This window comes from Saccopteryx leptura, chromosome 3 (assembly GCF_036850995.1).
Source record: "Saccopteryx leptura isolate mSacLep1 chromosome 3, mSacLep1_pri_phased_curated, whole genome shotgun sequence".
Lineage (NCBI taxonomy): Eukaryota > Metazoa > Chordata > Mammalia > Chiroptera > Emballonuridae > Saccopteryx > Saccopteryx leptura.
The window spans coordinates 122070045-122097586 of record NC_089505.1 but is presented as its reverse complement, the minus strand read 5'-3'; the positions used below and the strand labels follow the sequence as shown (position 1 = coordinate 122097586).

General features: G+C 53.1%; 1 protein-coding gene across 3 annotated transcripts in view; it reads left to right on the top strand.

The window, feature by feature from the left end:
• The window catches only part of TRABD2B (TraB domain containing 2B), a 218060-nt gene that overhangs the window by 153295 nt on the left and 37223 nt on the right, over positions 1 to 27542 (top strand). For all 3 annotated transcript variants that reach the window (XR_010750255.1, XM_066376223.1, XM_066376222.1), the window contains exon 3: positions 24857 to 25003. Coding sequence is in view for 2 of the 3 variants with exons in the window: in XM_066376223.1 (XP_066232320.1) it covers positions 24857 to 25003 (147 nt within the window). In the remaining variant the exon portion in view is untranslated. The remainder of the gene's footprint in view (positions 1 to 24856; positions 25004 to 27542) is intronic.

The window sequence follows — 27542 nt, the reverse complement described above, 5'->3', positions numbered from 1 at the left end:
AATACATGAGAATGTTTTATATTTTTAACGTTATTATTTTTTTATTAAAGATTTGTCTGCGAGCCAGATGCAGCCATCAAATGAGCCACATCTGGCTCGCGAGCCATAGGTTCCCCACCCCTGCTCCAAACGCACCTGTTGATATGAGAAGTTAAGCAACCTGCTTGCAGATTTTCTTTATCGTTCATGTTTCCGAGTCCTGAGCTAGTGGGCTGAGCACTTCCCTGGCTGCCTCCTGTACCACACGCCTCCCAGTTCTCGGGGTCTGGAGGACTCTGGGGAGCTGGCTGCGGTGGATGGCGTTCAGGGGTCAAGGAAGTCTGAGCAGCACCTGCACAGCCCCAGCATGGGCCCTGGAGCACCCTCCCTGTCATTACCCCATAGTCACACACTGATCCCCCCAATCCTGTGTGGAGCCTGGACCATGAGTGAGCAGGACAGTTAAGCCCCAAGATTTTTTCATGTTTGCCCACGACCTTGCAGCATACAATGAGCCATTACCAAAACAGAACTCAGGGACCCTGGTTCTTCCTTAACACCATCGTCACTAGAAAGTCTTCCTCAAAGCACCCCTTCACCCAGCACTATGTCTCTCCCCTCTTTGTATTTTGAACCCCATGGCTTCTTCTAACCCCACATGAACATCTCAGACCTTCTTTTATTTACTTAACATAAATATATACTTTGAAATAAGTTGCATATGTAAAACACATTAGTTAACAAGAGTTAAATATATTTTATATTAAATAAAATTATATATCACGAGTTAAACCACAACCAAAAGCTATGGCAAAATTAGAAATGTCCTTTCATCTAGATGGATAGGTATTTCTCCTTCAACCACAGTCAAGTCTGTGGGCTCAACTCCAAGCCGCCCTTCTGCGCTGGCCCATGTGTGATGGAGGGAGCCCACCACTGGCCTCTTCAAGCCAGGTGGCATGCTTTATTTTCAGAATACAGGTAACCTTCCAAACAACCCTCGGCAAGAGCCTGACACCCCACCCTCCCCACTGATAATCCGTGCTGGTGGGCTAACAGGTGCTTCCTGAGCGTCTGCCATCTGCCAGGCCCCGAGCATGTGCTGATGAGCATGCAGAACTGGTCTCTATCCTGTTGGAGCCTCCAACCTCTGCCTGTTGAACAGATGAGGAAGCCAAGACCCAGTAAGGGCTGGGCACTTGCCCAGTACCATACAGCAAGTCAGTGGTATAGGCAGAACAAGAAACAGGCTCCTGACCCCCAGCCAAGTCCCACCAACACACACACATACCATTACAGCCTCAGAGAGAGGTCTTCCTTGAGGGTTGGAGCTACCTTCTGGGGACTCAGCAGTTTCCTCCCACTTAGTGGCCCACAGAGGGCTCCCTGAGCCTCTAGGAATTCCTGTCATGGGGGTGATAAGGGGGTCCCTCCTGTGAGGACGGACCGTGCTCACGGAAATGAGTTTTCTGTGCACCTGCTCTGCACCAGGCTGGGTGCTGGGTGCAGTGTGACCAGAGCCCCTGTGTGCATGCCCTTGCAGAGTTTAGCACCCAATCCCAGAGAGACAAGAGTTCTTCAGCGCAAACCCATAAAGGATGGTTGCCCAGTCCGGGTGGAGGAGAAGCAGGAGAATCTTCCAGTGAAAAAGCAGAGCTTAAGCAAAAGCATGGAGATGTGAAAAAGAATAGTGTCCCGGGGGATTCCTGAGTAGTTCATTGATTTTTGGAACTCGAATGTGGGAAAGTAAGAGGGGACTCTAGAAACAGTGGCATCAGGGAGGAATTTAAGGGGGCAGTGGGAGCCACAATGGCCTTCGGAGCAAGACAGGGTGGACAGATTTTTGCTGTGGGAAGGTCATTTCAGCACTGGGACTGGTGATGGACTACGGCTTTCTCTCCTCTGAGCCTCACTTTCTGCATTTCCAAGACAGCCTTTGTATGGAGTTATGAGAACTCAGCTTTGGAAGTGCTTTAGGAATACTGTAAGGTCAGCCTTTATTCTTGCTCATCTTGTTCTTTGAAGTCAAAACGTTGGGTCCCTATTTCACCCATAGCCTGCCCTGTGGCCTTGGAAAAGTCACCCCATTTCTCTGAGCCTGAGATCCTCCAAGGGAAAATGCGGGCTGGCTGTCCTTCTCCCTCCCAGGGGCTTGTGACTGGGGTGGAGACGCAGCAAGCTTGGGCTGTGCTGGCCAGGCCGCCCTCTTCCTTTGGACAGCTGTGAGTGCATGTGTGTGTGCAAGTGTGTGAATGTGTATAAACACATTTATGTGAATGTGTATGCACGTGTGTACAGTGCACCGTGTGTTCATGTGTGTGCACGTGCACATATAGATATATGCATGTATGTGGGCGGGGTACTGTCTCGCTCTGTGCAGTACACGCTGAGCTCCCGGGCCTTTTACAGACTGTTTATGATGTGCCGCTGCGGTAACTGCCCGTGATTAGCTGCTCCACAGGCTCCAGGGCCTGGGAACAATGGAGCGAAGTAGAAGGAAAGAAACTATGAAAAGGCCCAGGAGCCTCCAGTGTCACCCTCGGTAATTCATCCTGTCACTTGCACCTGTGCTGTCCCTCTTAGTCTCAGGGATGTCTCTCCCACACAGCCTTTCTTTGCCATGCGCCCACTGCTTTCAGCAAGTGTGAGGAGCCCACTGAACAGGCAAGGACGTGGCCAGCAGACTTGAGTTAAGCGCCACTTTCTCTACCTGTTGGGTGAGCTCTACGCCTGGGCAACTGGCTGTGCTTCTATGGGCCTCAGCTTCCTCATCTGTGAAATGGGGAGGCCACCCTCATCCACCCACAGGGTCGTGCAGTGACCAGTGAGATCACGGGGTGGAGAGCACATGCCGCACGAGGTGAGTGTCGGGAGGTGGTCGCCAGAGTCCAGCACTGCATACGCGGAACAGTGAGGGGAGCTGATCGCTCCCGTGGCTGAAGGCTGTCCCATCGCTGGCCTTGCCTCTGCAGGGCTGACAGGAATGGGCACCTCATCTGTTCCCTAAAGAGGCTAGCTTGCCAGACAGGTGAAAAAAGAAGAGTGAGGGAAGAAGACAAGGAATGACACGTGGCCATGAGCTCACGGGGCCCCAGAGTCCCTCCTCCATTGACAGCAGACTTTGTGGGGCTGCCCCTCCCTCCCTCGCGGTCTTTGATCCCACACCCAGCAGGGCAAGTTCAACCTGAGTCCTGTGCCTGTCAGTCCCTGTCTGTGCCCGGTGATTTCCATATGTGTCACTGACCCTTACAGTGACCCTATGAGGTGGAGGTTAACAAGCTCTACTTTACAGACCAGGAAATTTAGGCACAAGAAGGATGAGAGAGTTGCCAACCTCCCTTCCAGGGAGAGCGCCAAGGACTAGGCCCACAGGACAGATGGTACGGAGCCCAGGGAGCTGCCCAAATTAGCAGACACTTGCAATCCTCAGAGAGGGAGCACTGTGCCACTCAGTCAGACTCCAGGGGAGCCCTCCTGCCCGGGGCGGGGGTAATTTCTGGAGCCCCTCAAATTGCACCCCTTACATAGTTTCTCAGCACAAGGCGCTCTGACAGGACCTCCCAGGCTTCGGTCCTCAGCCTGGCGCCCCCCTGTGGAAGCCCAGGGGGTCACATCAGAGGAAGACCTTGGTGGGCCCCTGCTGCCTTGACAGTGACCTTCCATGACAAAGCCCCTGCTTTCCTGCCCAGCCCAGCGGACGGCCTGTCTCCCACCCTGGTCTCGGGCTGCAGTGGGGCCTCCTGCACTCCTCCCGGACAAGCAGCACCCCTGCCCCCTGCTCTTGCTGCATCTGCAGACTTTCATTCCCAAGAACCAGGCATGCCTGCTCCAGAGCTATCTTCCCTGAAGCCCCAGCTCTTAGTGAGCTTCCATCATGGGGAATGCCAGCAGAGGCTGGTGTTCCGGGTCAGAGAGGTGAGGAGGGGCATCCGAGGGCTCCCTCCTGCCCCCAGAGCCTCCAGCTCCGGGCAGTGATCTGGCCACCACCCTACTGGGACAGCAAGACCCTCATTCCCACTTGGAAGTGAAGTCAGAGGACGAGATTTTCAGAGCATTTGCTCCAAAAATGTGCTGACATTGCCCCAATGGTGCAAGCTTTCTGCCACCTGCCGTGTGTGTGCATTGTTCTTGCCCTCTGGCTGGCACAGGGTCTCCAGATGGCAGTCCCCAGGGACAACCCCAGCAGCGCAGGGAGGGAGGGGCAGCCCCACAAGGTCTGCTGTGGGTGTGTGGGGGGCTCCAGGGCCCCGTGAGCTCATGGCACGTGTCATTCCTTGTCTTCTTCCCTCACTCTTCTTTTTTTACCTGTCTGGCAAGCTAGCCTCTTTAGGGAACAGATAAGATGCCCATTCCTGTCAGCCCTGCAGAGGCAAGGCCAGCGGTGGGACAGCCTTCAGCCACGGGAGCAGCTCGTCACCGTTGCTTGTCCACCACCAGCCCAGCCCTGATTGCCGTCTCACGGCCCTGGTACCAGCATAGGACAGTGAAGCGGCACCCACACCAGGGTCACCAGGAGCCACGTGACTCCAGGACCTATGACTATGGCCCAGGGTGGTGCTCTCTCTGTATGACATGCTCAAGGGGGCCACAGCCTACTCCTACAAGGCCACCTGGATCAGGAGTATATAGCGCTTGTAAGAATGTCTTATCATTGGTCTGCTGACCTTGGGGTGCTAAAACAAAACTCTGCAGGCCTTTGGGAAGGGGTAACGCTAAGATAATGATCTCAGCCATGTTTGCTGTTCAACCCCAACATGCCTCAGTGTCCTTATCTTCAAAATGGTGATACTAGCACCCCTCTTGTAAGGTTGTTAAAGGCCTTAAAAGAGTTAAGAATGAAAAGGATAGCATGGACATTCTTTCTAACCTTCTCAGCAACCCTGCAAGAAAAATGTTCCCATTTTACAGATGAGGAAATACCCTGGAGAGATCTGGGGACCAGCCCAAGGTTATTGAGTAGAATAGGATTCCACAGCCAGCGCTTGTCTGGGCCCTGCCCCCCGCTGCCTGTGATGGGAAAGCTCTGTGGGGGTGCACCGAAAGGGGCCCATTTGAACCCGAGATAGCTGAGGTGGGTCTGCACTTCACACCGGAACGGAAAGACCTAAGCAGTGGCCTCGTCTCTGGGATTCATGCACACCCAGAGTAGAAGGCTGGGAAGCTCTCTCCATAGAGTGAGCCCACAGTGTGAAAGGGAGGGAGGGAGCAGCCCACAGCAACACGTAGTAGACGGGTCAGGCATAGGGATGAGCAGGATCTCCACTAGAGGAGTGTGTGTGTGTGTGTGTGTGTGTGTGTGTGTGTGTGTGTGTGTGTGTGTGTGTGTGACTCTGTGAGTGTGATTATGTGTGTGTGTCTGCATGGGTCTCTGTGCCCATCTAGTCTGCAGGAGACTGTGCAGGATCTCAGTGGTGTGCAAGTGAGTGTGCACATGCACGTGTTTGTGCGTGTCTGTGTGGGAAAGTTTGAGAGAGAGTATTAGCCAGTGCTTGGGGTTGGGCAGTGAGGTAAATTACATTCTCTGGTTGGCTGAGAGTTCATCAGTAGCACCGCATCGCTCCAACCCCTGTAGAATGTTTTCTACCTCCAGTGTCTGCATCTGTCTTGAAGAGGGATGATGACAGCCTGAAGGGTACACAAAGAGAGTGACCAGGGCTGGGGGCCTGGAGTCCATGCCGGTGCAGAGAGAACTGACTCTCAAGGTGAGGCGTCCACCTGGAGAAGGGCTGACCCACACAGGGACAGTTCCTGCCCCAAACCTCCATAGCCCCTCTGGGCTCACAGCACAGACGAGTTCTGGGGGGCCGGTAGGCTGACCTGAGATGGGCCACAGAGGTCAGTTCTATGTGAAAACACTTTCTAGAAGCTGGAGTGGTGGTGGGGCCACTCAAGAGCTTGGCACAACCCCAAGGCCGGCCAGGTGAGGACATTGCCAGGATACCTCTGGGCCTGGGGCCACAGGCACATTCCTTCCAGTCCTGAGACCTGGAGCTGTGATTCCTGCTCCCAAAGCCAAGTCCTGGAGCCGAGTCAGGTTCTTCCAGTCCCCGTGGCTCCTGCAACAGCACTGGCATTCTTAGATCCATTTCTCAAATGACTGGCTTGCTGCCTCCAATAAGCACCCGTGTGTGAAAGTGACACGCTGGAGATTCTCACACACCGAGGGCCCTGTCAGCTCAGGGTGACAACCTGTGCTCATCAAGGGGGCGCAATGGCAGAGGGGAAGGAATGCCAAGCAGGGAACCACCACACACAGCACAACATACCATAGCACAGAAACCGACGTGAGGGGGCACAAACACCCTGGAGGAAGCAGAGGACACGCTGAGACCAGAACTTTCCCCACCACCTCGTGACTTTAGCAAGTCGTGTGACTTCCCTGAGCTTTAGTTTTGTCATTGTTTTCAAATGGAAATATAATTACCGTAGGATTTGGGGGAAGACTAAATGAGACTTGGTACATGTGTGCTTGTACAAAGTTCTTAGCATGTAATAAGGGACATCTGTTGAGTTATTGTTGATTAGTCCCACATGGGAAAGGAGGGTAGGAAGTGAGACTGGCAGGGTAGGATGGGGTGGGCAAGATGGCCCAGCAGCCAGGGCCCCAGCCTGGCCCGCCACTGCTGGCCTCACTGACAGTTCCTGGTCCCCCTTGCATACAGGACTTCTTCCCTGGCTCCCCAGCGAGCTTGAAATGCTCCTCTGGAAGCAGACAGATCCACAGGCACATGCTTAAGGTCTGTCCAACCATGTGCTCCTGTGCTGTGTGACCTTGGACGGGCCCCTGGCCCTCTCTGAATTCTGCCTGTCAAGTGAGCAGTTGACCTGGTGGTATGTAAGTACCACCATCTCCTTTCCCTGAGTACCAGCTCCCTGCTGCTAAAAGAACAGACTCTCAGGGAACCCAGCAATAGGAATTGGTTCATTCATTCATTCGTGTGGCAAATATTTACTGAGTACATTTTATGTGCTGAGGCTGGAGAGAGATTAGTGAACCAAATACCACTGCTTTTAGGGAGTGTCTTACCTTCGGGCAGGAGATGAGATAAACAAGTCACTAACATGGTGTGTTAGAACGTGGTACGGGGAGAAGAGTCCGACAGAGTAAATGGGGATGGGAGTGGCCAGGGTGAATGGTCACCATTTTAAGTCAGGGGGTCAGAGTGGACCTCACTGAGAAAGTGAGGATTCGTGGGGAAGGCGTCAGCCTCAGTTGCTCCCTCCTGTGTGCTCCTGGGGCCCTGGCTCCCTCCTGTTAAGAAATTTACCACAGTCTCTGGTCTGCTTCCTAGAGGAGAGCAACTATGTCCTATTCCACCTCTGCTTCTCCAGATCCCGGCTGGGGTTCACCCCATATGGATGATAGCAGTCCTGTATCCAAAGGTCTGGAGCAGCAGCCTTGATCACGGAGAGCAGGGGCCCTGTCACCCTAGTTCCTTTTAGCTGGAAATTCTTCCTGGCACCACCTACCCTCAGAGGAGTATCAGCCCGTTCAGCCCCAGCCCGTGCGCGGACATACCCAGGGGCGACAGACCCTGCTGTGTTCATCGCCCAGCGCCGCGTCCACACCAGGCCCAGAATTCCATCTGCTGCCAAATTCCAGGGCTGGAAATAATGAGGCAAATTGTCCCTCACCGCTGATTGACTTTCAAGTTGCTCTGCTAAACTGGGTGCAGTTGAAGTTTTAGCAAGTCTCCCGGGGACCCCAGGCGGCTTCAGTTTCAGCCTTGTAAAGAACTGTTAAGATCCAATCAAAATAAATAAAATCAGATCCAGGAAAGCGATGTGTTTGTGACTGCAGACGAAACACTCAGGATATTCATGCTGAAGCCCAGCACCCCGTTTTCTGGGGGATTCCTTACACCAGCCTGGCACAGACCCGTGATCTCACCAGCATCTGCTCTCAGAGGCTGGGGCCGCCGTGCACCTCCTGCCCCTGTGCGACTGGAGAGGAAAGTACAAGCCAGCCTGGAGCAGCGACCCTGCGACTCTGCGGATGGTCCCGTACCAGGGCTACCGGCGAGAACCCCGCCCTGCAGGTTCACGGGGCCTTCCTGGCCTCAGGCATGCCTCGCTCTGGGGAACTACAGGCTCCAGAAACACAGTGTCTAACCATGAAATCAGAAATTCCAAACCATGAGATGCCAAAGCCATCGTATGCAAGGGATGGGCTTTTTGACCGCCAAGGTCATAGGTCAAGTCAGAGGACGTTCTATCCCAGCTCTGAAAATCACTGGGCTGGATAACCAAGAGAATGTCTTTCGCGAGGCTCTGAGCCCAGCATTTGCTCTTCTGGGCAGAGTGCTGACGCCAATAAAAGCCAGGACAAGGCTGAGGAGAGAAGTGCCCGCCTGTCTCCCTGCTGAGCAGACCGCTCCTTGTCCAGCCAGCCAGCCACCACTGGTGCCTCATGTGCTCCTCCCCTTGGCCGTAATGACATCCTGCGCTTGATGCTTTCGCTGGAATATTGTATCAAACCCTGGAAGAAAAATCAAAGGTTTTGAGGGAGAAACCCTGTGCAATGCCAAGAGCCACCTCCCTCCTCCTAAGGTTCAGCAACACCAGCAGGGACGCCACGAAGGCCTTCCTGCGTCAGAGAAACGCTCGAGGAGCCCTGAGAGACCGTCGTGAGCAACGTCTTCCTGTTAGAGATGGGAAAGCAGGTCCCCAGAAGAAGAAGTGATTCAGGGTCACTCTGGGGAACTGGTCAGAGGCAGGTTTGGAGGCCGGGCCTCCAGTCCCCACACCCACTCCCCAACCACCTGCCCCTTCCAAGAGCTGTATTCATCACTGGCTGGGTGGTGCCATGTCCCCCCCCCCTCACTGAGCTGCACCCGGTCTGAGCCAGGGGGTCAGACGGGGCCTCCCTGCGTCCTGCCGTCCTGCCGGTGCCAGGCCATGCTCGCAGGCGGGCGGACCTGGGGCACAGCCTGTCCTTCCCGGGCTTGGCTGCCCCCCACGCTCGGCGTGCTGAAAGGCCCCCTTGTACGGTGGCCCTGCCTCCCGGCCGCAGCGCACGGCCCTGTTCTCTTACCTCATAAACGGCTAATTTGTTACATATTTTCTGACGCTGTAAATGGGAGAACAAAGACCTTTTCTCTCTCATATTTTTGTTCAATTATGTTTGTGGGGGAACTTGATCCCCTTCAAAGGGGGGCTGAGGAGCTGAGGGGGAGCCTCCCAGGCTTGCTGACCTCCCAAGACCAGTCTCTGGCTGCCTGGGCCTTGGGTGCGACCAAGAGGGAAGGTGGCGAGGGGCCCCTTCATTTCCCATGAAGGCACCAGGCCCTCGTGTCCCGAGGAGCAGACGCCCGTCTCAGAAACAGGTCGGCTCTTCCAGGGGGCGATGAGGTTTCCAGGAGGCGGTTATCGGAACAGAATAATGAAGGTCCTTCCCACGGTCCACATCTGTGCCCCACCCTGGCGTGGGCCTGCCTGTCTCCCTGTCACTGTGGCGCGTCCCCCAAGGAGATGTGGCAGAAACCCGGAATAGAGTGACTTTGAAAAGAAATGCCTAGGCCGAGAGCCCCTGGACTGCACAGTGTCTGCGGCCCCTCCTGAGACCGAGGCTGTGCCCACATCTGGGCTTTTGCCCAGCTCTGGCCCCACGTCTGGATTTCCAGAGCGCTCCTTCCATCCACTGTGGAAAAGCACACTTAACTGGCTTTGAACATTGGCTCTCCCAATTGCAGAAGCTCACAGAAGGAGACAAACACAGACTGGAGCTAAAGGGAGGCCCTCTTAGAGGAGGTGAGCTTCCAGGCAGGGCAGGATGGATGCGTGGGTGTGGACAAGTGCAGGTTAGCAAGGACCCCTGCCTCAGTCTGGCAGGGCCCTGGTGGCTAGTCCAGGCAGGGTAGCAGAATGCCAGCGTGGGCCTGAGGCCCCATGAGAAGCTTGCACGTAGACAGTGGGCTAGAACAGCTCTTCCTCTGGCCATGATGGATCCTAGAAGCAAACTGGCCCTTTAGCCAGCACTTTTGGAGATCCTTCTGTGTTCCCGTCGGCTCATACTCTTAGCCAGCCCTCCCGGGTCAGACCCTGCACAACAAGGGGCATTAGATAGCCCTGGGTATTTCCTATCTGCAGTGTAAGCAGATCTTTGCTCATCCCGAATGTGTCTGACCTCTCTGTGTTCTTCTCCAAGACCCAGGGCTCAGATTTCAATTCTACATTCTTTTGCCTCGGGTCCAAAACCATTTTCCCTTTCTGTGGCGGGGGAAAGGAAGGGATAAGAGGGCACAGGAGACCCGAGGAATGAGACGCCTCATTCCTGTGTTAGTCTGCATCCCCCAGCTTGCTCTGTGGCTGCAGGCACCTTCCTGCCCTCTCTGAGCCTCAGTGTCCTCTAAGGACGCTCCCTCACCTGAGTTCCCTTGGCAGTCAATATCTCCAACTCTCCCATCCTGCTGCCAGAAAGTGTCTCCTGGGACTTTGAGCAGGCAAAAAGCTGGAGAAGTCAGGACTGTATTTCAGTGTTGTCTGTGAGGTCAAGATCTATGCAGCTGTCTCCTTTGATGTATTCTAGCAAAAGCATCCGTCCCCTGGCTACTAAGGCCATGGGTCCCATGTCAGACCCACACAGTTTTCTTTCCTTCCTGCTGTCCTGGCCCTGCTCCTCCTCTATCCAGCTGCTCCTCTGAGTGAGGGTCAAGCCTTCCCGAAGTGGAGGCAAAGAGGGTGAGGAGTCCAGTCCTGAAATTCGAGGCAGGGGGAGGGGACAGTGTATGCAAGGAGAGAGACTCGGAACCCTGAGAGGGTTCTGGAACATCCAAGCCAGGAAGGACTCGGAAGTCTAGCCTGCTTTTACTTCCCCTATGCATCCCAGAAGCCCTCAGGCCCAGGGCGGGGGGCCTCCTCCCCTTTCCCGGCCTGGAGAGGGCAACACTGTCTCCTGCCAGCAATCTCTGCACCTCTAATCCTTTGTCCACGCAGTAGCCAGAGGGCAGCTTCTAAACCGAAAGCCTGACTGATCAATCCCTGCTTCCTAACTCCCGTGGCTCCCCGTGGTCCCTCAGATAAGTCTGAGCTCTGGGTCCCACTTCTGCTCCCTGCTGCAGTCCCATCAGATGCCCTCCACCAGCCGCACACTGCCCTCCAGCCCACGGGAGTCATGGCATCTTCCAGAACTTGTCAGCTTCTCCCAGCCTTTGCATGGACGTTGACACTCCCTGGAATTCCTTTCCATGCCCCTCTGCGTGATGAGTGCGTGCTCCTACCAGGCGTCCCTGCGGCATCGCCTCCTCCAGGAATCCAGTATGTGGTCCTCCCCCGGCAGCATGAGCCTGTCCTTCTGCTGTGTCCATCCCTGAGCCCAGATTTCACATCTGAGTGACGAGTGACGTGAGTGATGTTAGTATCTTGTTGCAGTTCTTGCTTGGGTACCTCCTCCCTTGCTCTACTCCACCCCTGACCTTGAATTCCTTGAGGATAGAAATGGTGCTGATTTGGTTCCATGGCCCTGGCACTCAACACAGGCAGGGCCTGAAACTGATACATATGGAACACTGAGGCATGAATGAGAATCCAGTGCACACATGCTGACTCCTCAGAGCCGCCCCACTGCTGCTTAGGGAACAGATGTTTCTTAATACCCTAAGCAAGGAGAGTAATGCCTTACAAGCTTTTTGAATGCAAGCTCACTAGGCGGGGACGGCAATTATTATTCTCCCCACTTGGCAGATGGGTGAACTGAGGCCCAGAGAGCAGAAGGACCTGTCCCGTGTTCTCATAGCAGCATATCATCCAAAGATCCGGAACAGGAGCTTCTCACAGACTGCATGTAGCAGGACCCAGGTTGGAACCTGGGTCAGAGCCCTGCCCTTTCTGTTGCTATGCACCATTTAACTCTGAAGCATTGGTAGCCCTGTGGCATAGCAGACAAGTGATTTCACTCACTAGCCTGGAGTGCTCGTGCTCACAGAGCCAGCCACTCGCTTCCCACCCCAGGCCACCTGGACGTGCATGCTCCAATCCCATCCTCCCTGGCTGCTGCCCAGGACCAAGGCAAAGCAGAGGTCTCCACATTACTGGAAGGCCTGTGAGACACACACACACACACCCTCCACCCTGCAAATTGGTAATTGCTGTGTGGTCAGACCAGAAGGAATTAGACAAGCCCTCTAGGAATTTCATACTGATTTTGCAAATGAAAATGGAGACTTGTCTTTTGAAGTCGAGGCAGCTGTGTCAGCAGGCAAGTCTAAGACAGCCGGGAAAATAAAACTACACACCTTCAGTTAGTGGATGCAGCCGCTTAATAATAACGATGACAATGGTAACTAGCACCACTGCAGACAGATCGCCTACCATATAGACCAGTGGTAGTCAACCTGGTCCCTACCACCCACTAGTAGGCGTTCCAGCTTTCATTGTGGGTGGTAGTAGAGCAACCAAAGTATAAATAAAAAGATAGATTTAACTATAGTAAGTTGTTTTATAAAGATTTTTCTGCCAAACAGCAAAAATCCGACATAAAGTACTTGATAAGTAATTTATTATTACATGTTTTAACTTGCTGTAACTCTGCTTTATAAATTTTATAAAGTTACTTCCCTACTTTATAAATCACCATTACTGTGGAACTGGTGGGTGGTTAGAAAATTTTACTACTAACAGAGATACAAAAGTGGGCGGTAGATATAAAAAGGTTGACTGTCCCTGGTGTAGACCATTATCCCTCCATATGTCTTTTAGTTCCATCTGTGGGTCCGCATCTATTTCAGCCTCCACAGGTGACTAGCCCACTGTCTGGAGGTCACATAGAAGGGCCAAGTACGCCTGCTGGGTAGAATGCAGAGCCTGTGGCCTGAAATCCAAGGCCCTTCACCCTGGATCTACCCCTGGCCTGACTCCTCTTTAAACACACCACCCATTTCCGTGTCCCTCTACCTTGGGTATGCATCCCTCTCCAACCCACTCATCTTGCCTAGCTCAGCTTAAAGCCTGATTTTGTCAGCCCTGGCTGGTTTGCTCAGTGAATAGAGCATTGGCCTGGCATAAGGACATCCTGGGTTCGATCCGTGGTCAGGAAGCAACCATTTGCTTCTCTTCCCCTCTTTCTCCCGCTTCTCTCTCTCTCTCTCTTGCCCTCTTACAGCCAGTGGCTCAGTTGGTCCAAGCATTGGCCTCAGGTGCTGAGGATAGCTCAGTTGATTCAAGCATCGGCCCTAGACAGGGGTTGCCAGGTGGATCCCAGTCAGGGCACATGCGGGGACTGCCTCACTACCTCCCCTCCTGTCCCTTAAAAAAAATGCCTGACTTTGTCACCAACTCTCAGACTGCATCAGAAGCCCCCTCTGAGGCCCCAAAGCTGCTGACTTTTTTATTTTATCAGTAATTTATCGCTTGGTTTTATACTCCCCGGTTTCTCTGTTCATCTACTCTAGCACCTTGAAGTACCTCAAAGTTTTATAACTGAAAATAGCTCAGCCTAGATCAGGGGTCTCAAACTCGTGGCCCGCGGGCCGCATGCGGCCTGCCGAACAATTTTGTGCGGCCCGCAGACTAATCCACGAAGTTCAAAATATTTTGGATAAAATTAAGTAAGCCTAGGGACCTACTTGTATTTTTCATTTCTCTAGCATCCTAGCTAGATACTAGCTTAGTTAACAGCAGTTGTGATGCGAACTACAGTTTTTGGTCGTTTTGTGACACTGAAAAGTGTCGCGTAACAGTTGCCTTTTGTAGACCTAGTGCGGCCTGCCAAACGGCTGTGATCTTGCTCTGCCGCCCACATGCTGAGTTGAGTTTGAGACCCCTGGCCTAGATGATTCTTTGGAACTTTCTGATGCATTTTGTCCTTTTACCTTCATGCCCAGCATGTATTCAGTTTAGAAGATCAGAGGTGGTTATTGGGGAGCAAAAAAGATTCATGGAAGTGTCAGCTATTTAACACCAGGGGCAGAGGAGGCTTGGTGCATTCAGCCTGGGCAGGGCTAACACCCTGGGCCACAGAGCCCCAACAATGGGAGAGAATCGGATGTCACTTCCTTCTCTGAGCCTCGGTTTCCCTGTCTGTAAAATGGGGTCTGGAAGGTTGACCACACCGGGCTGTTATAAAAAATAAATGAGCTTCCCTATGCAAAGTGCCTGGAACCACTAACTGTTTAAATCGTGAGATGTTGGGATGCCACTGGCAAATGTTGGGTTCATAAAACATGACTCCCATAGCTGAGAGGCTTCTCACATCCTCCTGTTTCAGAGGGGATCCTGTGGCCTGGAGAGCGGCTCTCACAGCTGGACTGGGTCCGAGTCTGCAGCACCGGAATCTGGGTCTCCGGCCTCCCTCGGGCTTTTCTGCACATAACACTGAAAACCAATGCCCTCCAACGGGACGGATTGCACACAGTCTCCTTTCCTGGAGACCCCAAGCTTCTGGGCCTGCCATTCCCACCCAGACCCAGCCTGGCTATCAGCCTCCCGACCCAGCAGAATGCTAATCTCCTCATGTGGGTGGCTGTGGATTTATGACCGTTTCCTGGCATGACTTGAAGGACAGAAGAGGAAAGCTGGGATCTGTAAGGGTGGTCTTTGGGTGGAGAAACTAGGCGTTCAGAGAAAAGGAGGAAAGAAAGCTTGGGTGAGTCACACTTACTGCCCGCCCAGGAAAGCACAGAGGGCTCAGCCAGCCCGCACGGCAGGGCAGAGGGAGGATGTGGCCAGCACCGCCGGGTCCAGCGGGTGGGCGTCCACCGGGCAGGGAACATCTGCGCTAGAGGCCAAGTCATTGGCTCTTTGGGTTGTGGCTGAAGGTTTGGGATAGAGTCTGGTGAGGGAAAGGAGGAGGGTGCTCAGTTCCGCCCCCTGTAGGAGGAAGACAGAGCTTCCTTCATCCTCCATCTGAACCCCGTGCTTCACTCTCACCTCCCTGGGTTCCACATCAACACAGCTACCACAGCAGTCCTCTGCTCACCCTTCCAGACTCCCCATCTCACTTGGGCAAAGCCAGAGGCCTCCAAGCCCACTGGTCTTGGGGTATGCCCCCACTTCCCACCCTGCCATGCCTCTCTGTGCCCCAGAACTCTCACTGCCTCTCCAGATAGAACCTCTGTTCTCCCTGCTGTAAGCCCTGAACTGATGTGACATCACTTGGACTCCCTTATCCTGGTTGCAGTGGGAGGCACTGGCAGAAGTGGAAGGAAGTTAGGACATTTCTTGCCCCCACCCTCCCTCGCCCTCCTTGCAGGTCCCACCGTGGTCCGGGCCAGGGAGCAATAGCTGTGCTGCCCTCCCAAGGCTGTGGTTCTAGTTGGGTTCAGGTCCCTGACCACCTGCCCCTTTCTCTTTAAAGTTAGGGACAGGAAAGCTTCCTGCTGCTGCTACTCTTCGTGCTCCACTGTCCCCAGTCTACACCTCTTGTGAATATTCCCATCATTCAACACGCTTCGATTTCTTTCAGCTAAAGTTACTTCGTTGGCACTCACATCACTGGCAATGCACCATCTGTTTTCCTTGGGTTCCAGCCTGAGACAGACCTCCTCTACTAGTTCCCCTAGCTCACTTCTCAAGCCACACAGGCCTCCTTCCTGCTCGTCACACCCATCAGGCTTGCTCTGCCTCAGGGCCTTTGCACTTGATTTTCCCTCTGCCCAGAACACTCTTCTCTCAGACATCCACATGACCACCTCCTTCATCTCCACCAGATCTCTTCTCAAATGTTACTTCTCACGATGCCTTTCCTGGATCTCATACCTCCCCCCCCCCCCACACACACACACACTTATACTTTTTGCCTTATTTCCTCCTTAGCAATGATCACCCTCTAACATCGATGTTTTACTAGTGGTTTTTGTTTACTGCCAGCTCCCTCCAACTGTACCGAAAGTTCCATTAGAGCAGGGATCTTTATCTGTTGTGTTTACTGCTGTACCTCCAGGGCCTGGAACAGGGTCTGGTACCTAAGTGCTCAATAATCGTTTGTTCACTGGATATGTGAAGCGATCCTCTTCATGGGTGGGCCACACAAGACCTGGGGAAGAAAAGGGACTTGCCCAGGGCTTCCCAGTGGAGATTCCGAGGGTGACTAGATCCTGGTCCTGTCTCCCGGCCCAGGGCCAGTCCGAGCTCCAGGAAACCTGTGTTTACTTGGATGTGTGCTGCTTAGTAGCCCAGGGTCTGGAGACAGGATTCTGTGCCACAGGCTCAGGGGACTCAGGATACTGAGCAGGAAGCAGGGAAGTTGTCGGCAGGGCTTTGGTGCTGCCGATGGGGCAAGGAGAATAAATAAATAAAGCTCAGCCGGAGCCCCGGAGCCTGGTGGGCTCTAACCTTTGAGGAAATGTTCCCCCGGCTAGGGCAGGCTTCCCGCCAGGCAGAGGAGCCCTCCTCTCCAACCCAGAGAGCTGACACACTGATGTGGCCCAGGGTCCAAGGGACTCGAGTCTACCAGCTTTGTGCCCTAGGGGCACTGGGTCCCGGCAGGGAGCCGCTTGGGATAGGATCTGGGAAGGATGACTTTCATTCATTCATTCGAAATATTTTTGAAGCCTTTACTACGTAGGTCAGTCACTGTGCTCTCTGCTGGAGAAACAGCACAAAGACAAATGGTTATTTGCCTGCCTTTTGAGTGTCACCTCCGAGCAAGAAGTATGAGCATGGACAGCAATGGATGCAGTAGTCCGGGAAGTGTCAGGTGCTCTGGCGTCATTAAGCAGAGGACCTGCCCAGTCCATGGTCCGGGGCAGTCCTCTTGAGGAGGGCACCTCTGCAGCCAGCTGAAATGGGAATGTGAACCAGTGGGTAGAAAGTGGGTTCCAGGCAGAGTGGGAGCAAGGGAAAGTGGGGCTGGAAAGAAGAGCTCGGCGCCGATGAGGATCTGAACGAGGTTCCGTCAGAATGAGGCAAAGAGTGAGAACAGCACAGGAAGGAGGCCATGTTCCAGCGGGGGTGGGGGTGGGGGTGTGGCTACCTTGGCAAAGATGACCTCTTTCCTCTCCTCAGATGTCAGCTCTGACCAGGACCCAGAGCTAAGGTTTTAGTACCCCCTCTCCTTCCCAGCTGACTGCTCAGAATTTGGGCCTTGCACACTGGCTCCTACTTTCTATTTATGTGTCTTGCCTACCAGTGATTGGGTGGAGGTGGCTTAGAGGGTCGTGCGTAGGGGGATCAGAAAGAGCCCAGGGCTTGTCAGTGGGACCTATGTTTGAATCCCTGCTCCAGTTCTTCAATGTGAGACCTTGTGCAAATGACTTGACCATCTCGAGGCCTCAGTTCCCGCATTCGCCCCATGGTAATAACAACCCCTTCTTCAGAAGGATTACAGGATGCGCTGGTTTCTCGACATCCTTACAGTGGCTCATGGAACCTGGCGTGCTAATCAGCTGACCTTATCTCCCATTACTCACCTCCTTACGTACAGAGCCCAGCCGTCCTGGCCTCTCCTCCTCACACAGGCCCAGGGCCTTGACCTGCTGTCCTTCCTTCCCTCATCACTCCCTACCCTTTTCTGCCTCGTTTTCTCTATGTCAGGGGTCCCCAAACTACGGCCCGCGGGCCACATGCGGCCCCTTGAGGCCATTTATTCGGCCCCCGCCACACTTCTAGAAGGGGCACCTCTTTTATTGGTGGTCAGTGAGAGGAGCATAGTTCCCATTGAAATACTGGTCAGTTTGTTGATTTAAATTTACTTGATCTTTATTTTAAATATTGTATTTGTTCCCGTTTTGTTTTTTTACTTTAAAATAAGATATGTGCAGTGTGCATAGAGATTTGTTCATAGTTTTTTTATAGTCCGGCCCTCCAACGGTCTGAGGGACAGTGAACTGGCCCCCTGTGTAAAAAGTTTGGGGACCCCTGCTCTATGTAATTCATATACTGTATCTGTCAGGATTCCCTAGAGAAACAAAACCAATAGGATGGATGGATACATAAATAGATGATAAATACTTAAATACATATTTATTCTAAGGAATTGACTCACACATTGTGGAAGTTGGCAAGTTTAAGATCTGCAGGGCAGGCTGGAAACCTAGAGAAAAGGAGTTAATACTGCAGTTCAAGTCCAAAGACAGTCGACAGGCAGAATTCCCTTCCTTAAGGGAAGTTGGTCTTTTTCTATTAAGACCTTCAATTTATTAGTTGAGGCCCACCCTCGTCCAATTTTAATGGAGCATAATCAGCTTAACCCAAGGTCTACTGATTTAAGTGCTAATCTCACCTAGTAAGTATCTTCACAGAAACAGCTAGAACAATGCTTCATCAAATATCTGGATACCATCGCCTGGCCAAGTTGACAAATAAAATTAACATCACAGGTTTACCCCTTGTCCACTTGGCACCCGTATGTATCTCCTTGCCACATTTAATCTCTAAATGAAGAAAATGGCAAGGTCATAATTCCACCCCACATAATATAATAACCATCCCACATGCAACCGAAACGTGCCAATGCCTTCCCCGGAACATTCTTGTGTGATGTTTTACTCTTCTTCTTGCTATCCTGTAACTTCACTATATATGCAAAGTTAACAATACTTAAATACTATGACATAAAGTCAATATATCTTATGTTACACCATGGGGGAGGAGAGCGGAAAGAGAAGAAAACCAAAATTTTAAATACACCACACAACACATATACATGCTTGACAAAATAAAGAAGAAATAGAAGAAATAGTCCTGATAACAAAAGTCCTTGCTTCTGTCTTAACAGGTCACAGGGTCAGAGCTGGTATTTATAACCACCTTCTTCCATTCCCGCTGCCATATTTCCTTTGCCTTCTGCAAGAAGCGTGGCTAGTTTCGGTTCTTTGCCTGGCAAGGTGACCCAAAGCTTCAGTCCTGAAGGTTCTGAGCCCTTAGTGGTTCTGCCTGGATTGGATTGTAGTTTTCCGTTGATGTGAGTTAAACACAGGTGTGGTTAACTCACTGAGACGTCCTAAGGGGTCTGCTGCACGACACTTATGCTCCTCCTCACCTCCATTGTGGAGTAGTGGTCCTGTTCCCTGGGTAGTCGAGACCAGTCACCCAGCCAGCACAGTAGCTCCTCTCTTTGCCTTTTGATGCAGAAGCATGAGGAACTCAGTGTGGCCAGGGGCAGACTTAGCTCCAGTTCAAAGAAATCATTGCTGTGTCTCTAACATTCAAAATATTAATATTTTACTAATTATGTATTCTCTATTCCTTCTGCCCTCCCTCCGGCAGGTAAGCTAAATGAGAGCAAGGTTTGGGTCTATTTCGTCCCTAACTTCTCAGCACCTAGAATGGGGTCTGGCACCTGGCAGGTGCTCAGTAAGCATCGCTGAGTGGGTTGGGGCCTTTGCTGTGACTTCCCGGTGAGAAGTACTTATCGTCCACCGCGGCACCCCAGCCCGAGAGCCCAGCCTGTCTAAAGGGGCCCTGCGTCCTAGCCTCTGTCCTGACAAAGGGGCCCTGCGTCCCAGCATCCGTCCTGACAAAGGGGCCCTGCTGTCTTCCTCTCATAATGATGTTACTGAGCCGTCAAGTGAACACAAGGCCTCAGTGTTCACCATTCCAGCCCATTTAGGACTGTTTACTAGACTAATCTGGAACAATAAACCCGTCCGCACCCTCCTGGCGCCTGTCTCACTCCATCCTAGGCCCGTGTTTGAAGATGTGTTTAAATTCCAGGCCTACATTCAGCAGACGCCGCAGGCCAGCTCCTGGCCGGCAAGCGCTCGTGAGGGGGGCCGCCGGGATGTTCAGGGGCTCTTGGTGGCAGGACTTTAGCGCACAGACATCCAGGGAGACCGAGGCGGCTCTAGCCTTCACCTGGTGTTTGTTATTCCATGTCAAAGCCTTATCATAAACATTATCCTAGAGTGGGCCACCGAAGCTACGGGCGAGGAGGGTCTGTTATTCAAAAGCAGCCGGGAGCAGAAGGCATCAGGCCCCGGAGTCCGTGAGCAGTGCCGGCTTGGGAATTCAGGGTGGACGGGAGGGGCAGGGGCAGGGCAAGGCACTTCTCCCGCGCAGGACCCAAAGGCCCCACCTAACCACCGTCTGCTATCATGGCCAGTTGGCAAATCTGCCTTTAAAATGAGGTCCAGGTGGGTGAAAACCAAGCCCAATTAATCCACCAATCCCAGATCCCTACAGAGAATCAACAGAGGGTAAATGTTTGTCGAATGAATAATGAGTGTAGCTTCCTTATGTCTATTGGAAGCACCAAAAATGCTCACGACAGAGCACATTTTACTTTGAAGTCCTCGGCGTGGGTGGGGACCTATTCTGGAACCAGGCAGACATGACTTCAAATCCTGGCTCTGTCCTTACAAGCTATCCGTCCTTCCCCTCTGCTTCTTTGGTTTCCTGTCTGTCGTAGGGACACTATCCCTGTTGGCCATCTCCCAGGGAGAGCAGAGGGAGGCTCTGGTGAACAGTGGTGGGCCAAGGGGATGGTTCCACGGCTGGACTGCCCACGGTCAAGTGCACATCCCACTCACCTCTAGTTTTGTCACCTTCAATGAGTTAATGTCTCTTTGTTGTTCATTTGGTTTTTAAAAATCTGTTAAATAAGGCTAATACTAGACCTACCTCAGTTGTAAAGATTAACTAAATTAATGAGCTTAAAGGGTTCCTGACACATAGTAAGTGTTCAATAAACACAGTGATCCCAGTATTGACTGAGTGAAGACTGCTTTGTGTTCCAAAAGATGCTACGAGGTGGGAGGTGCAGGGGAAAGGGCCCATGATTCAGGCCCAGCTTTCTTCTTTCTGAAGCAGTTTTTTAATGTCTGTGCCGCAACAGTGAACAGAGAGGCAGGCTTCCTGCCCTTGTTGAGCTCTCAGTGTAGACAGGCAGAGCATAGGGAATTACCGGAAATGGACACTTCCGTGGAACAAGTGCCAAGACCAAGGGACCCACCAGGGTCTGTGGGAGGCACCAAACCCCACCCAGAGGTCAGGGACATCCCAGATGACAGGCTTGGGTTTCAGCCCCAGCCCGCCACGCTCTGCTGTGCCACAGTGGATATGCTTCTTCAGTGGTCTAGCCTCAGTTTTCTATCTGTAACAAGCTCATAATAAATACTCCCTGGCTATTTCTGGATATTTCACAATGTTCCAGAAAGAAAATGGGCATGGCTATGTGTGGGATGGATGTGGACCGTGCCAGTGGAGAGCCAGAAACCCATCCCAAGAGGTCCAGGGCACTACAAAGCATCCTGGGCTGGGTGTCAGAAGACTTGGGTGTGAGCCCACTCTACCCCCAGCTCACAGTCTGGCTGTGGGTGGACCCCATCCTGCCCATTCTGGGCCCCTATCTCCTTTTCTGTGTCTTAAAGGCACAGGATGAGATCGGCGGTTCTCAGATGGCTCCAGGGCACCCGTGGGTACCACGAGAAGCTTTGGGAGTCTCTGCTGCAGGGACAGTGAACTAGCAGGACTTCAGGCTGCAGCTTGCATCCCTTCTGTCAGTCAAAGAAGTTTCCATTTTTATAGGCTCCACGGTTTGAATTCCAAATAAGATTCCTCTGGAAAACAATGACAAAAAAGAAAGGATTCCATGGTTTTAAAAGGTTTGAAAAACCACTCGACCTGATGACCTCCAGGGGCCCTTCCAACTCCAAATGAGAAAAGTTCATGTCTAACCATTTTCTTCCAAGTGTCATATAGCAGACACGTATCCAGCACTTTCTGCATGCCAGAATTGTTCTTAGCACCCTACAGATTGTAACGTGTTTAATTCATCAGAACACCTCCCAGCTCTGTGAGGGCCACATGACTGAGGAAATGACTTTGTGTGACTAAGAAGGTCCAAGGGAGCCATTTCTTTTCCAGGCTTGTCTTCTGGGTGCCTGGGCAGATGACCTCATCACAGGCCAGGTGGTGCTTGGCCAGGCTTACTCTGAGAAGCATCAGGGCAGGTGTGCCCTGCGGCAGGGTGTGGTCACAGGAGGCCTGTGTGTCTCAGCCCCAGAGGAGGGAAGCAGAGTGTTCCAGCTTGACACGGATGCTTTCATCCAAGGCATGTACCATGGGGGAGGAAGTGCCTGTTGCCTTAGCAATGTCTCCAGCAACAGAGGTCCACTGCCTCCTGTGATCCGTCCTCAGCCACCATGCTGCCATCAACACCCTGCACCAGGTGGCTGCAGATTGGATTTCAGGAGTAGTGGCCAGAGCCGGGAGAAGGCCCAGAGGTGGGCTGGTGGGGTCTGACCTCATCTCCAGCCAGCTCGTTAGGACGAGCGGCCTGGGTTGCTGCATCCAAGCTCAGTCCAGCTCTCCGGACCGCCAGAAACAAAAGGAGGAGGCGATGGGCGGAGGTGCTCTAACAAACACAGCTTGTCCCTGGCGTCCGTAACTATATGTTGGGTCAGATTTTGTTACCTATTGGGTGAGTTTTTCTGTTCATGTTATGTGTTCTGGAACCAGGTAGTTGATGCCACTTGGTGGGAACTTTTGCCATGTGGTGGTGGTATGCGCGAAATGCAGAGTACCAAAATTTTAGGGGCTAGTCTGAGGGATCACTGAGCAGCCTTGAACTATGAGGTGACCATAGCAGGTGTCAAAGTGCTAAGGAAAAGATAGGGTAACACGCTGTTTTTACCAGGTCCCCAGCTGAGTACTGCAGATACAGAATGAGTAAGGGGCACCTCCTCTTGTCTTTATGAAGCTCATAGCCTAATGGGAGAGACAGTTAGCTAACAGCAGTTACAAACTAATGTTCACATGATGGTGAAGGGAAACATGGCGGAGAGTGTTGCTACAGTTGTGCTGTGTGGGGCTGTGAGTGTTTGTTCATCTGTCTGGGCTCAGTTGCAAGTGGGCTTTTCTGGGCTTGCTTGCATCCTGGAAGCTGGCTGGCTACTGGCTGGACCAGGATGGCCTTGGTGGGACAGCAGATGCAATATGGCTCAGCCTACTTATCCCCCAGCCTGGCTGATTTCAGGGCAATGGTGGAGGTGCAAGAGGCAGCAGCAGCACAGCCGAGCCTTTCAGGCCGCTATCTGAAGTGTTGACTAACATCCCATTGGCTATTAAGCAAGTCTAGAATCAGAATGAGAGGGAGCTACCAAGTTCCACGGCCAAAGGCACGAATACAGGGAGACCTGGGGAGTCCCAGGAGTCAGAGAAGTTTAGAGAGAGAATCATCCAAGCTGAGCCTCAGCGGCCAAGTCTAAATCTGCAAGTGGAGGATGGAGATGGGATGCACACGGAACAGCAGGTACGAGGCGCAGAGACTGCTGAGTAGTTGAAAATTTAGGGACACAAGAACTTGATAGGAAACAGGGCCATTGACCACAGCAGGGTCCAGGTCACAGCCTTGCAGACTGTCTTGAAGAATTAGACCTTTATCCTTGAGGACAGGAGGCACCCATGGCAGTTTTGAGCAAAAAGGGAAAGAAACCATCAGATTTGTGCTTTTAAAAGATGACTGTGGCAGAATATAAGCCAGGGGTCCCCAAACTTTTTACACAGGGGGCCAGTTCACTGTCCCTCAGACCGTTGGAGGGCCGGACTATAAAAAAAAACTATGAACAAATCCCTATGCACACTGCACATATCTTATTTTAAAGTAAAAAAACAAAATGGGAACAAATACAATATTGAAAATAAAGAATAAGTAAATTTAAATCAACAATCTGACCAGTATTTCAACGGGAACTATGCTCCTCTCACTGACCACCAATGAAACAGGTGCCTCTTCTGGAAGTGCTGCGGGGGGTGGATAAACGGCCTCAGGGGGCCGCATGCGGCCCACGGGCCGGGCCGTAGTTTGGGGACCCCTGATATAAGCTATGTGGGAGGGGAGGGAGTTTGTAGGGACGGCATGGGAGGGTCTAATGCAGCAGACCCGGTGAAAACTGCTTGGGCTTGAATTGGTGTGGATCAAAGGACTGGGGACTGTCATCCAAGACAGTGTGCAAACAATAAACGGGGCTGAGGCCTGATGGGACAGGTGGCCTGAGGCCAACGCCTGATGTTTTGCACAGGAATTGCAATAAGTTTTTCCCTTTACCTGTGCTTACTAACTCAAACAACGCCAGGCTCTTCATTTTGTTGGCCAAGGGAGTCTGGGATATAATCACTGTGTGAAATTGAGCAAGTCCCTTTCTCCCATGGGCCTCAGTTTCCCATCTAAAATGGGGCATTTGAGATTATCTCTAAGAGCCCTCGTACCTTGGGCAGGCTGTGTTCCATTAGACCAAACAGCAGGGGCAGTCGGGCTATAGAGAAGTTCCCAGGGAGCCTGTTAAATACACATCCTGAGCTGCACCTCAGAGATTCCAGTTCCAGGGTGGGACCTGGGCGTCTGATACTCCATGTAGCGCTCCAAGTGATCTTGATGCCTGGCAGGTCTGCCCGGGACACAGCTGTGTCCCTAGGGCACAGCACCGTGGCCCAGAGCAGGGAGGCCTTTCAGGAGATGTGTGCTGAAAATGAGCATGGGTCTGACGCGGGGGTCCCCAGGTCTCAGGCCTGGTGTGAGGACGGCTTCTGGAGCAGGTGGCATTTGGGTTGAGCCTTGACATCTAAGCTTGTTTTGGTCATTTGTTTGTTTGCTTTGTTTAGGGGTGTTCTTGATTACAAAAATGAGTCTGTGCTTATACTAGAACTCTCCTAAACACAGGGAAAGAAAGGAGTCCAAAGAAAAACTTACCCATCGTTCCAACACCCAGACACAGCTAAGGTTCTCACTGTGTCACACCATTAGATCAGATGTTAATACTCAGAGCAGGAGCGGGGCCCCGGGGGCAGAGGGCTGCACGTGTTCGGAGGCTGGTGAGTTAGGAGAGGGAAGTACGGAAATGTTCCGACTGCACCAGCCGCTGCCAGCCCCACACACACCTCCTCTGTTTCAGGGCCTGTAGCCCCGACGGCCAGAGGGAGGAGAGCCAGTCCTGGAGGTGTCAGGGACCTCAGCCAGGTCCCCTCGCACAGCCTGATTTCTCTTTTTCTTCCCTCTGCCCAGGTGCTGTTCGCCCTGAACCAGACCCTGCTGCAGCACGAGAGCGTGCGGGCGGGGAGCCTGCAGGCCCCCTACACCACGGAGGACCTCATCAAGCACTACAACTGTGGGGACCTCAACGCCGTCATCTTCAACCACGACACGTCCCAGGTGAGGCTCCCCTCCTCCACCCGGACAGCCTCGGGGTCGCACGTTCCCAAAGCCAGCCCCAACCATGACACGTCCCAGGTGAGGCTCCCCTCTTCCAGCCAGACAGCCTCGAGGTCACGCGTTCCCAAAGCCGGCCCCAACCATGACACGTCCCAGGTGAGGCTCCCCTCCTCCACCCGGACAGCCTCGGGGTCGCGTGTTCCCAAAGCCAGCCCCAACCATGACACATCCCAGGTGAGGCTCCCCTCCTCCAGCCGGACAGCCTCGAGGTCACGCGTTCCCAAAGCCGGCCCCAACCATGACACATCCCGGGTGAGGCTCCCCTCCTCCGCCCCGGACAGCCTCAGGGTCACGCGTTCCCAAAGCCGGCCCCAACCATGACACGTCCCGGGTGAGGCTCCCCTCCTCCGCCCCGGACAGCCTCGGGGTCACGTGTTCCCAAAGCCGGCCCCATCAGAACCCACCTGTTATTCACTAGATATTTACTGTGTGCCCAGCATGGGCAATCTTCTCTCCAGCCATGGTAAGGAGGAGCTATTGGAATCCTCACTTTAAAGATGGGGAAAGTGAGGCTCAGAGAAGGAAAGAGACTTCCCCAAGGCCACATCACTCTTTAGTTGTTGGCTTATCAAGTTATCAAGAGCACTACTTGAGTCTGATCTGTGTAAACCCTAGGCGCTTTACTGAGAAGAACAGGGAGTCCTCCAGGAGGCTCAGTTCAGCATCTGAGGAAATTAAAGCCCAGGGAAAGAAAAGCCCACAGTTACTCAGAGCAGAGACTGGAGTCTACCCCAGCACGTTCAGCCCTGATTCAAGGCCTAGAGGAAAAGATGCCCACAAACTGGACCGACAGTGAGTGGAGCTCCGAGAAGCTAAGCATAGCTCCACCAGCCCAACCCATTGCCCTTGGGATAAACTCCAAGATACTTCATCCAGTATCCGAGGCCCTCCGTGTCCTGCCCTCTGCTGACCTTGTCGCAGCCTAGCTGCCCCACTGCACAGAGCTTGTTCTGCTGACCTGTGCCACATGCAGCTCTTCCCCTGTGCAGTTTGCCCTTTCAGACTGCTCTGCCTGTCTGTGTTCAGCTCCTCTGTCCTGGTCAAATGTCACCTCCTCTGAGAAGCCCTCCCAGACTCCCAGGATAGAGTTAGATATTCTCCTAGGGAACTCTAGGCCTGCTGTGCTTTCTGTACTGTGGTACTTGAATCTCCATTCATTGGAGAAGCAGTTACATTTGTTAGAATAGGCTACTTGCCTGCTCAGGACCTAGCCGCCTCCTCAGGGGAAATGCCAGTCTCTGCAATGGCCTGTGTAACCCTGTGCCCACCCCCAACCCCCGTCCTTTTGCCTCCCTTCACACCCACCACTCCAGCTGCACGGGCTTTCCTTGCTGATCCGTGAGACCACCTGGCATGCTTCACCTGGGGACTGGCTGTTCCTTCTGCCAGGAATGCCCTTGCCCGGGTGTCATAATGGCTCAGCCTCGCTCTGCCTTCAAGACTGAATGCAAACATCTTCTTCTCAGTGAGGCGGACCCCAGCCCCACAACCTGGAATGCAGCCTGACCCTCCCTCCCAGGCTCTCACCCCCTTGCTCTGCTTTCCCCCATGCCCTTATCGTTCTCTTGTACACTTATACATCCTGATTCGCTGATTAGTGATTATTTAGTGTCTCTGCTTCCACACTAGGGCAGAAGCTCCCTGAGGGCAGCTTGGGTCGGCTCTATTCATCGATATATCTCAGCTGGCTAGCGCATGCCTGGCACAGAGCAGGACAGGCACAGTGTTATGAGAAGGGGGATGGGGAAGCCCAGAAGAGCTGCCCTCATGGGCAGGCTCAGAGGAGAGATGGGGAGATTCGACCAGCAATCGCACCGAACTACGGTCCTGGCTGGGAGGGCAAGTAGAGGACGAGTTGGAGCCTGTGGCAGAGCAGGAATTTAGCTGGGCTTGGGGGTATGGGCTGGGGCTGTGGAAAAGAGGAAAGATTCCTGCAAGATGAGAGGTCAGAGAAGAACGTGAACTGGCCACAGACAGGAAGAGAAAGAGCATTCCAGCAGAGGAAACTGCATGCGCACAAGCTAGAGGCAAGAGAGAGCAGGAACAGGGTGAGAGTTTGGGTTGGAGGCACGGCCGGGGCCCAGGTCATGTCATTCTGTCCGTGAGCTGCCCCACTGGACCTGGAGCTCCTTGAGGGCAAGGGTGTGGTGCCCATCCCTGGGCCCCAGTGCCAGCACAAAGCATGGCAGAGAGCGTGTGGGCGACCATGGCATGAATGAGTGAGGGTAGTAAGGTACATGTGCATGGCTCCATGCAGAGAGTGAAAGAAGAAGGATCCAGAGGCCCGGCCGCAGGAGGCCCAGGATTCTGAGAGCTCTGGCTCTCGGCGGTGGAGGAGGGAGGAAAGAACTCTGACTCCATGAGGCTCGTAGGCGATTCACCAGCCAATTGCTGTGTAATAGAGCCCTGCCCTGTGTCATCTGTTGGGGAGAAGCTGGTGAGCCCTGAGCAGACAGAGAGCTGTGCTGCAGAAGGGACC